Source organism: Temnothorax longispinosus, chromosome 5 (assembly GCF_030848805.1).
Source record: "Temnothorax longispinosus isolate EJ_2023e chromosome 5, Tlon_JGU_v1, whole genome shotgun sequence".
NCBI classification, from domain to species: Eukaryota; Metazoa; Arthropoda; class Insecta; order Hymenoptera; family Formicidae; genus Temnothorax; species Temnothorax longispinosus.
Window position 1 is genome coordinate 8,954,119 of NC_092362.1, and position 12,283 is coordinate 8,966,401.

The 12,283-nt window shown below is 53.1% G+C and overlaps 1 protein-coding gene across 1 annotated transcript; it reads left to right on the top strand.

Moving 5' to 3' along the window:
- Positions 1-5,928: 5,928 nt before the first annotated feature.
- LOC139812939 (uncharacterized) lies at positions 5,929-12,283 on the top strand. Its single transcript, XM_071778134.1, has 3 exons — positions 5,929-7,980; positions 10,418-10,749; positions 11,896-12,283. The coding sequence occupies exons 1-3, from the start codon at positions 5,929-5,931 to the stop codon at positions 12,281-12,283; spliced, it is 2,772 nt and encodes a 923-aa protein (XP_071634235.1).

Genomic DNA, 12,283 nt, shown 5'->3' on the forward strand with positions numbered 1-12,283 from the left:
GCCTGATCGGTCCGTCGGGCCGCTTCGCTGCTTGGCTGCGTCCCTGCGTGATCGCTGCGTCCCTGCCGCGCTGCTACGCTGCTTCGCTGTGTCTCTGCGTCGCTCGGAGTCGGTGATTCCGTGCGGTAGATCGTGGCCGTCTCAGGTGTCACTTTTGCACTCGCGGCTGCTACCGTCTTTTCGCTCGGGTCTCGGCTGGCTTTTCCTCTCCGGGATATGTTGCCACCGATTGTTAATCGAATTAATCGAACTCGTTCTTGTTTCAGATGCGTGGTTCTTCGGCAGTCCGGTCCTTCCTGGCGAATCGATGGAGCAGATCCCACCGCTGCCACCAATTTGTTAGCCGTTTTGTCGGCTAAAAGGGATCGGGCTCCGTTCGCGATATGAAGGATGAAGGAAGGCGTTATATTGAACCACTTTAATAAATTGAGTTGCCTTACACGAGTGTCCTTATTACAAGTTCCACTTCGCGTTTCGTTTATAGATAACTCGCAGGTGACTCGACGCGACAGCTTGATGGTTTCAGACCGACTGCCTGATTGTTCGATTCGGCGGTCTTACATCGGTTTCCGGTTGCTACCTCGGGGTCGCCCGCGGTAGCATTAACCTCTATGGTCAGCGCTCGGCGCTGACCTTCGCGTCAGCGATATTGGTCCTCGTGGATGGACCTTGCTCTCTACGTTTCGTCGCTGGGGTCGAGTTTCTTTAACGCTTGGCAACTCGGTTGCCAAGGGCGTTGTGCGCTCACAACAGCTGCAACTAGCGGTAGTCGTCAACGTCCTTTCGCTGCTGCGGCACCACCGTCGCCACAGCCGCAATTGCCGTTATCACAGCCATTAACGACGACGACGACGACGACGATAATAGAAATTACAGACGACGAAGACGAATCTCAGCCGCGGCCTCCAGGTAGGAGAGGAAAAACAACGTTTTTCCCCGAGTCCAACCAAGTCGAAGAAACGGCGGCGCCGTCGCCGCCGCCGATGTCGACGAGAGAAGACGATTCTCAGCCGCGGCCTCCGGGTAGGAGGGGAAAAACAACGTTTTTCCCCGAGTCCATCAACCAAGTTGAAGAAGCGGCGGCGCCGTCGCCGCCGCCGATGTCGACGAGAGAAGACGATTCTCAGCCGCGGCCTCCGAGTAGGAGGGGAAAAACAACGTTTTTCCCCGAGTCCAACCAAGTCGAAGAAACGGCGGCGCCGTCGCCGCCGCCGATGTCGACGAGAGAAGACGATTCTCAGCCGCGGCCTCCGGGTAGGAGGGGAAAAACAACGTTTTTCTCCGAGTCCATCAACCAAGTTGAAGAAACGGCGGCGCCGTCGCCGCCGCCGATGTCGACGAGAGAAGACGATTCTCAGCCGCGGCCTCCGGGTAGGAGGGGAAAAACAACGTTTTTCCCCGAGTCCATCAACCAAGTTGAAGAAGCGGCGGCGCCGTCGCCGCCGCCGATGTCGACGAGAGAAGACGATTCTCAGCCGCGGCCTCCGGGTAGGAGGGGAAAAACAACGTTTTTCCCCGAGTCCATCAACCAAGTCGAAGAAGCGGCGGCGCCGTCGCCGCCGCCGATGTCGACGAGAGAAGACGATTCTCAGCCGCGGCCTCCGGGTAGGAGAGGAAAAACAACGTTTTTCCCCAAGTCCATCAACCAAGTCGAAGAAGCGAAGGCGCCGTCGCCCAACGAAGACGAATATCAGCCTCCCGCTACCACCGCCACTGGTAGTCGTCCTGTAGCTGCTGTAGCGACAGAACACGTGAGCGTGTCATCCGAAAAAGAGTCGGATGGCCGTGCGGGGTGCGCGCGCGGATATTGGTCAGTAACGTCGCGAACGCCGTCGCCGCCGCCGCCGATGTCGACGAGAGACGATTCTCAACCGCGACCTCCGAGAATCAGTAGAAAAAGAAAACACGACCCGTTGGACGAATATAAAGCGCTCCGTCGAAAAACTGGTAAGAGATGGATAGGAACGATGGGAACGTTCGTCGTACCGTCGCCCGAAAAAAACGAATGTCAGCCTCTCGCTACCACCGCCACTGGTAGTCGTCCTGCTGCTGCTGCTGCTGCGACAGAACACGTGAGCGTCTCGTCCGAAAAAGAGTCGGATGGCCGTGCGTGGTGGGTGCGCGGATATTGGTCAACAACGTCGCAAACGCCGTCGCCGCCGCCGATGTTGCCGAAAGTCAAAATGACCGGTTATGACTTATCAACCACCACGGACAGCTCGACCTTGAGACGCTCAAAGCGTTTTAAAGCAGCAGCATCAGCAGCCTTACCAACGATCGAAGAAAAAATCGATGACTCGACCACCTCGACCCGGAGACGGTCCAAAGGACTACCGATCCAAACGCCAGCCAAGTCGAATGGCCATGCACCTGGTCCGTCATCACCGCCAGCCTTACCGAGACGCGAGCCGATAAAAAAATCAGCTAGTGACTCAACCACCTCGGCCACCTCGACCTCGAGAGGTTCAAAAAGACTGAAAAAAGCAGCAGCCTCACCGTCGACGTCGAAAAGTATAAGCGTCGGTGACTCGACTACCTCGGCCACCTCAACCGGATCCAAAAAAAGGCCCGGTCCAAAAATGACGATACGCGACTTTACGTCTCGCATGGACCTACTGATGAGACACGCCCTAACGACGTTTACCCCCAACACCTTATTGTCGTGGGAACCTCTCATAAGTTCGATCCCCGAGTTCGCGATTTTTACGCCTGCGCAACTGCGCTACCGACTCCTTCAGCTGTGCGACGGATTGCACAGCGAAGAATTCGGTAACAAGTACCGCGACATGTTGGAGCAGGTCAGACAAATGTGCCGCGATCAAAAAATTTTTCGCTCACGTAAATGAAAACATTGTGCCGCGATTTTCAAGTACGGAAATAGGTACGTAAATACCCACGTAGCACATAGACGTCCACTGTTAAACGTTGTCAAATTTTATTTCAGTACTGTTATTTTCACGAGGATACTTTGAGAAAAAACAAATATAACGATTGAATTGCATTCAATATTATCGTAATCGATAATTATTCAACGTCGATTGAATCGTTGCTTTGTTTTATTTTCAAAATATTCCTATCGGCATAAAATAACGCGAGTCTTTGCGCAGCGATAGAGCGTGCAAAACTGATGACACGCGCGAGTGATATCGTTGCGTGTCACTTCGTTTCTTATGGAGGACAATCCTGTGAAACGATATTTTTCACATATTTCAAAAATGTTCGATGATACGAAATGCATACGTGTACACACATATATATATATAATGTTGTATATATACATATATATATATATATATATATATATATATCATATATCATGTCATATATCACAACTGCATGTATATATATATATATATATATATATATATATATATATATATATATATACGTACATCGCTGCATTACGAATCGAAGCGTGCAAAAGTGAACACGCGCGAGTAATATCGTTGCGTGTCACTTCGTTTCTTATGGAGGACAATCCTGTGAAACGATATTTTTCATATATTTCAAAAATGTTCGATGATACGAAATGCATACGTGTACACACATATATAATGTTGTATATATGTCGTAGTCTTTTCGTTATATTCGTCATTTCATGAAATACCTAGGCACTTCCAGAAACGTCGACGTTTGGTGAAACTTATTCAAATTACTTAACGTGCCTAGGTAGTTCATGAAATGACCACTCGGCGCCGGCGCTTCGTGATAAATGCTCAAATACGTCATCTGACTAATTTCACACTTCGATGTTTCATGTAATGCCTGGCATATCGTAACACGTCCTTTACGATGAGCATCGTTTAAGATGAGTAACAGACACATATACTTATTCTACAAAAACAGGTTATTAATGAACAGACTTGATACACTTTAACGTGGATAGTATTTAATAGAATTTCTTGCCATTAACAAATTTTATAAGAATTTTTTAAATAATATTAAGTTACATTCATAATAATAAAGTACAAATAATCATATTATTTCGTCAATTTTTTTAAATTAGCTAGATTTGAAAATTATTTATTAGCACATGGTCCACTTTTATGGCACCGTGAGTTGCATTGAAGCTTGGACTTAAAGCACAAACACCGGTTCGTTTGACATTGAGTCTTCGATGGCTGACACGAACATTTAACAAAACCTTGTCCTTTAAATAAAGATTGTGCAGCAACTGCTTCTCGGAGTGATATAAATGTATTTGAGTCGACCTGCTCAATTTTGAGAAATTTTGATGATGCTTTCTTGAGATCGCATTTATTAAACCAAGATTTTATTAAACCTGCAACCGTGCCAACTTGATAGACTTCATTTTTAAAGTCAGTAATTACCGCAACGATATTTTGTGGATCTCCTGGACTTCGATCAACTTTATCTACATTGACTAGTACACAATCACCAACAATTATATCTGGCAATATTTTTTTAGTTACGGTTAACATTTTTTCAGCTTGAGTTTTGATACTGTTTGAGATCGCAATAATCATCGCGAAGCAATTGCGTTCGGCTGAATATCAGCGCATGCACGCTTGACAGAATTAATATTCGCGTCAAATGTCGCTAAAGAATTCGGTAATATTCAGAAGGTAATATTCAGTATAGCATGGATCTTTCGTGATTAGCATTCTAACTTTAACATTGTTTTCAATAATAAGGTCAAGCTTTGTTCGACATTCCATACGACTCATCTGCGCTCACACAAAGGAAAGATCCATGCTATAAACAACGCATTCGAAAATATGTAACGACCGGTTCGAATCGTCACTTGACACTGTGACGTATGCACGGTGACGTAGGCCGTCGGTGGCCAATCATCTCCCTGAAATCATCGGCAATTAGCCTGGAGGGAGGCTCGTCTCCGAGACGATAAAGGACCGCCGCTGCGCCGCGGAACCGATTTCGCTTGCAGATCACCGCTAGTACACCGCTTTTCTATACAGTTAAACCGCCTTTCGTACGCGACCGCTGTTACACCGCCTTTACCGCAAATTCGTGCTCGCTTGCTTGCGTCGCGTTGCAGTATAGCTACAGTACGCGCTCTCCTTCATTGCTTGTGCTAAAAATACAAGGAACTCTGTACACTGTAAATACTTGTATATATTTCATTGCTATTATAGACATTATTTTTTGTGTTACTCGCTGCGTCCTCTTTACTTGTGGTCGTCTTCCACCTCGCGCTTCCTCGCGCTACCGCGCGCTCACGAACATTTTTGGTCCTTCGAGCCGGATCATCGCCGGCAACCGCGAGTTCGGGAGTGCCTCCTCCAACAGAAGACCACCATGAGTCTCGACCAGAGCAACATGGTCAGCAGCCAACACGAACTCTTCAAGCGCATCTCAAGAGCCGAAGAGAACCTGAAGAAGATGGGGCAAGCGAACATCACCCTCGCCGCCATCGAGACCCGCATTCGCATCCTCGACGACCTGTGGGCAAAGTTCGAGAGTCAGCACGACCTGATTCGAAACTGCTACAAGGATTCGAGCCGCTACGCTGAAAGTGAGTACGCTCAATCAGACTTACTCGAGGCCGCCGAGATGGCTTACGTGCAGCAGCGTAGCGTCCTGTCCGGCGAGGCCGACCGCCGCAAGCCCGCGCAAGCCTCCGCGCCGGTGGAGTACGGTAACGACCGCGCGTCACGAACTTCGCTGCCCCGTATCCAATTACGGGAATTCTCGGGTTCCTACGAGGACTGGCCATCCTTCCGTGATCTCTTTAAATCTGTGATCGGTGAGCAGTCGTCCATCTCGAAAGTCGAACGGCTGCACTATCTGCGTTCATGCCTCAAGGGGCCGGCTGAAAATTTGATAAAATCATTAACTATTACGGGCGACAATTACGACCGCGCCTGGGATATTCTCTGTAAGCACTACGAGAACAAGAGGGAGCTGATACGCTCCAACTTCGCCACGTTTACCGCCGTGGCGAAGATGAAGACCGCTACCGCCGATGAGCTCAGCCGCGTCCATAACGCTGTCATCTCCGCCGTCAACGCTCAGGAGAGCATAGGAAGACCCATCGACTCGCATGGCATGGATCTCTTCAATCACCTCGTCGTCGAACTGTTCGACCCGCGAACGCGCCTGGAGTGGGAATCCTCCTCGGGAGACTCCTTCGAACCGCCGAGTCACGACACTCTAACCGACTTCATCGCAAAACGGATTCTCACTTTAAACGCTGCGAATCCAAAGAACACTAAACCCGCGAGTGAACCATCACGGTCCGCGAAAACTTACGTCGCGAAGCGTTCCGAGCCTTCGCAGTGTCCGCTCTGCAACGGGGAGCACTCGCTCATGGGATGCCCCGACTTCAAGGCCAAGCCGGCCAGTGAGCGAAAGACAGTGGCCGAGACAAACAAGCTATGCTTTAACTGTCTCGGCAACCATCTGGTGGCAAAGTGTCAGTCCACCAGGAACTGCATGACGTGCAACTCGCGTCACCACACGATGCTTCACGACGCGTACAGTTCCGAGCCGCCGCCCGCCGCTGAAGTCAGCGCGCTTTCTGCCGTCGGAAGGGCCGACGACCGCAGGGCGATCCTCCTCGCGACCGCGCGCGTGATCATTGCCGATCGTCACGGAAGGCCACACGAAGTTCGAGCCCTCATCGACCAAGGCTCCGAAGTGTCGATCGTGTCGGAGTCCCTGGTGCATCGGCTGCACCTGCCGCGATCGCGCACCCGAATGTCAATCTTCGGCATCGGCGGCTCACAATCCGGATCCACGCGGGGCAAGGTGTCGATGAGCCTCACGTCAACGACCACCGGAGCCACGCTCACCGCCGTCGCGTTCGTGCTTCCGCGTCTCTCCCTGTACCAGGGCTCCGCGATCACGTGCAACACCTCGTGGCCTCATCTGCAGGGGCTCCCGCTAGCCGATCCTCGTTTTGCCGCCAACGACCCAGTCGAGCTGCTCCTTGGCGCTGAGGTGTGCTCGACCATCCTGGAAGATGGCCTCCGCCGAGGCAAACCGCAAACGCCGATCGCGCAGAAGACCATCCTGGGATGGATTCTGTCAGGGGGCTGTGGTGCGACCTCTCTTCTTGGTCACCGCCGCTCACTCCAGGTTCACTCCGCTTTCGTCCGGCTCGCTCCCGAGGAACGGGAGTGCGAGCGTCTCTCCGTGTGCGCCCACGAGCGCACACCCGCTGGCCGGTACGTCGTCCGACGGCCGGTCTCATCGCCGCCGAAGAACCACGCCGAAACCCGCACGCCAGTCGTCGACGCGATCGCCGTGCAAACCGAACTCTGCACGGCGGGCGGGTTTCCAGCGTGCAGGGGGGCCGCAGGTCCTGAGAACCTTCTTCGTCCGCGCACGATCACCAAGCTCACTCCCGAGGAAGAGGAGAGCGAGCGACTCTCTGTGCGCACCCTCAAGCGCACATCCGCAGGCCGGTACGTCGTCCGACGGCCGGTCTCTTCGCACCCGAGGAACCTCGCCGCACCCCGCAAGCCCGTCGACGACGCGACCGCCGTGCACACCGAAGTGCGCGAACCCTGCACGGCGGGCGGGCTCCCGTTGCATAAATGGGCCACGAACTCTGAGGACAGTCTCGTCGGGATCCCTCAGAAATACCGTCTGCAACACGCACTTGAACTGTCCACTATCACTTGGCTCACCACGTTAACGCGACACGCTCGCGACCTTTTAAGTTTGTCCGCAGCTCCACTACTTCGCCGGTCCGAAGCCCGCGTGACACTTCACTGGGCCACGGACCACGCATCCAGGTGGAAGCCGTTCATGACCAACCAGGTGTCACTCATCCAGCGTACTCGTCACGAGGCCCAGTGGCGGCACATTCCCGGACGAGACAACCCGGCCAACTGCTCTCCTCAGGGGATCGCTCCCAGCGAGCTGATCGGCAATCCCTTGCGATGGACGGGCCCAAGGTGGCTACCGGAGGGCCGAACCTGGGGGCCGGATGAGAGCGACGAGATTCCCGACGCCGAGCTGCCAAAGCGGAAACTCGTCGTGCAATCCGCCGTCAAGAGGATTGACACGGGGCTTTACACCCTCCGTCGATTCCCCTCGCTGCATCGTTGCATTCCTGTCCGGCTTCTCGCGTATTGTTCTGTCCGGTTTCTCGCGTCTATACTGTCCGCCTTCTCGCGCTTATCACAGTTCGTCTTCTCGCGTTTATGTCTGTCGGTTGCTTCGCGGCATAACTTGTCACTGTGGAATTTACCGTGCTCATTTACCGGCTACATTCGTCGCGTGCGAAAACGACACGAAATTATTCTGGGCTTGCTACCACCGCTTCACCAATCACTGCACTCACGCAACCACGGTAATTCACTCGCGGACTTGTTCGCAGTTTCGCGACACCCCGTACGCCCGCATTCGCGCCCGGCTATGATACACGTGGTCACCACGTGCCCCGCCGTCGCGCCTTCGCTCGCGCGAGCCTCGATCCACCGCGGCCGTCGTAAGCGCCGCGAGGCCGCTGCCGCAACACCAGTCACCGCCGAGGGATGCGTGAGCCCACCGGCACTCACCGTCACGTAATTATTCTTGTAGGCCGTTCGCCTGTACTTTTTCTCGTTCACTTCGCGTAATCGTCTTTATCAGCCTTCTGCCAATATTTAGTTACCTTAACCGCTTATGTTGTCACATGTCACCGAATTCGCGCTACCGTATACACCGCGCGAAATGTGTTTCACGCTCGAGATCGTCGCGTGTTGTGACAATGCGCAGCCGCACACCTCGCAACATGGCCGCTCGCACCCGCGCCGGGATCGAAACCATTAATCGATCGCTAATCGATGCGTCGCGCCGCGACAGCGCTCGCCTCAGCGAGCGCACCGTCTCGTTTCGTCAACATATGACGAGGCGGGCGGGAATGTTTGAGATCGCAATAATCATCGCGAAGCAATTGCGTTCGGCTGAATATCAGCGCATGCACGCTTGCGAGAATTAATATTCGCGTCAAATGTCGCTAAAGAATTCGGTAATATTCAGAAGGTAATATTCAGTATAGCATGGATCTTTCGTGATTAGCATTCTAACTTTAACATTGTTTTCAATAATAAGGTCAAGCTTTGTTCGACATTCCATACGACTCATCTGCGCTCACACAAAGGAAAGATCCATGCTATAAACAACGCATTCGAAAATATGTAACGACCGGTTCGAATCGTCACTTGACACTGTGACGTATGCACGGTGACGTAGGCCGTCGGTGGCCAATCATCTCCTTGAAATCATCGGCAATTAGCCTGGAGGGAGGCTCGTCTCCGAGACGATAAAGGACCGCCGCTGCGCCGCGGAACCGATTTCGCTTGCAGATCACCGCTAGTACACCGCTTTTCTATACAGTTAAACCGCCTTTCGTACGCGACCGCTGTTACACCGCCTTTACCGCAAATTCGTGCTCGCTTGCTTGCGTCGCGTTGCAGTATAGCTACAGTACGCGCTCTCCTTCATTGCTTGTGCTAAAAATACAAGGAACTCTGTACACTGTAAATACTTGTATATATTTCATTGCTATTATAGACATTATTTTTTGTGTTACTCGCTGCGTCCTCTTTACTTGTGGTCGTCTTCCACCTCGCGCTTCCTCGCGCTACCGCGCGCTCACGAACAGATACCATTGTATGATTGGACTTGGTTACAATCGATATTTTTCGCTGAAATACACAAATGAATAAGAAAACTGTTAGTTCAGTAAGAGTTGTCCTAACCTCAAAAGTATTTAATATGCGTAATTTGATTTGATATTTACCTTTTTTAATTGAGCTGAAGTATATGGTCGTTTACCAGGTTGTTCCTCATAATACTTATTGTATTTTTTGATAAATAATTCTTTACTCACTATATCTTCCATTTTAAATGTTTTTGATTGTTACGAAAATAATTAATTTTCTCGAGGCACGTGTTACGATATGCCAGGCATTACATGAAACATCGAAGTGTGAAATTAGTCAGATGACGTATTTGAGTATTTATCACGAAGCGCCTGCGCCGAGTGGTCATTTCATGAACTACCTAGGCACGTTAAGTAATTTGAATAAGTTTCACCAAACGTCGACGTTTCTGGAAGTGCCTAGGTATTTCATGAAATGACGAATATAACGAAAAGACTACGACATATATATACATATATATATATGTATATATATATAATATATATATAACTATGTCAGAAGGCAGTTTTGACGACAATTTTTCATATAACATGGCAGTTTCGACGACATTTGGAAGTTTTAACGACGGTCGTCAAAAACACCGCGGTATAAAGGCAGTTTTGACGACAGTTGTCAAATCTACCTTTGCATGGCTATATATTTGCGTGGCTATAGAAGGGTAGTTTTGACGACTGTCGTCAAAACTACCTTTATACGGCTGAATATATATAAGTATATAGAAAAATTAATTTGAACGATTGTCGTCAAACCTTGCGACCGTGCGCAATTGCGGCTAGCGTCGCGCGCCTTTAGGCGCCCAAGGTCGTGCTGCGCAGGTTGTCGGAGGGCTGAAGCTTCAAGCGAGGACGACCCTCATCCAGCGCTGGAAGGACTGGGCCTTCCAGCAGCAATATGGAAGAAGGGTCGTCGAGGCTGTTCACCCGGTTTTCGAGGAGTGGGTGGAAGGCGCGAGGTATAGAAGTCTCGCCTTCCACGCTGTGCAGGTGCTGACTGGTCACGGCTGCTTTGGCAAGTACCTGCACAGAATCGGGAAGGAGCGCACCACGCGCTGCCACCACTGCCCGGAGGGGGCGCACACGGCGCAGCACATGCTGGAGTTTTGTCCAGCGTGGGCAGAAAAGCGTCGTGCCCTTCGGGCGGCGATAGGGAAGGATCTCTCCCTCCCGGCCGTTGTTACCGCGACGGTCGGAGTAGGGGAGGCGAGCCGTGAAAAGTGGAGGGCGTTCGTCTCTTTTTGCGGCAGCGTTATGTCGCAAAAAGAGGCGGACGAGAGGTTGAGGGAGGACGGAAGGGCCGCCCACCTTTCCTCATCCGAGAACGACGACGGACGGTTGTCCCCTCCTCCCCAGGTCCCGGGGGGTAACGCCGCCAGCGCTGCTTCACCTGCCTCCTCGCCCCCTTTTTTTTCGCCCCTTTCGGGGGTGCAACGCGGGCGGCGCAACAGAAGGTGACGCTAGCCCGTCCCCCCTCCCTAGGTCCCGGGGGACGGTGAAACACAGAGGCGCATCCAATGGAGGAACGGACATCGGACGCGACAATCCGTACACTCCCGTGCGGGGGTGTGTCAGCAGGGGAGGATGGGAACGGCACGGTGGGCCTGACCGCGCACGAGGCGGGCCTCCCCTGCCGTCCCCGCGGATGCCGACTTGAGTCGGCGGAGATAGGAGGAGCGGGGCGGGGAGGGGCTCGGGAGGATTCCCCTTTGGGGGTCCTCCACAAGTGCCCCTTCCTGTCCCGCGCGGGCAGGAGGCTGCACCCCCTTTCAGGAGTGTGCCCCCGCCTGCCCCTTAAAGAGGGGCGCGGGGGGGAGAAAGCAGGGGAGTCACCCCCATCTCCTCCCCTCTCCGTCTGAGGGGCGGGCGAGTAGCTGGGGCATGAGCACTCGTCCGCTGCGCAAGCAACTCCGGTGGGGGGGGGGGGTGACGGATGAGGGTAGTGGCCACTCATCCGTCACTTAATTTAGGATAGTTCGCCGTATTAGGCGAGGTGCGGGGAGGCCCATGGATGTGATCATTGCGTTTCCCGGAGCCTCCCCAGCATCGCACGGTGAGGGTCACTCATGGTGGTTTTAGCCGGTAGGCTACGAGGCAATGGCGGGACTCTGGGTCCCTGCTCCCCGTAGAATCCGGCACTCCCCCGCCCCACCCCAGGGCGGGGGGTCTTCCCCTCTTCGGAGAGGCTACTGGTTCAAACCCGCGCATCCGCGGGGATTCCAGTAGCGTAAGATTTCCACCATGTAAAGAAAAAAAAAAAGGTTGTCGGAGGGCGCAGTGCGGCTGCTCACCCGGCCAGCGGGGCCGGAGAGCGTGGTGATACCGGTCGCGAAAGCGACGGAGGAGCTGGAATCGTCTCGCGAGGCGACAGTCCCGACGATGCGGGACCCAGGGGTCCAGCAGCTGGGCCCGGTCGATGAGATGGGTCTGCCGACCGACCTCGGGTTGCTGAGGGGCACCGTGGAGATGCTCGAGGCCGAGCTGCCGGATATACCGGAGTTGGAGGCAGGCGCCCCAGAGGCGTCCAGGGTCGAGGCGGCGACACGGGGCGAACCCGCAGAGGAAAATTGCGGATCGTCCGTGATGTTCGAGAGCCCGGAGGGGAGTAGCGGCTCCGAAGACGACGAGGCGGAGCGACGCCTCAAATAG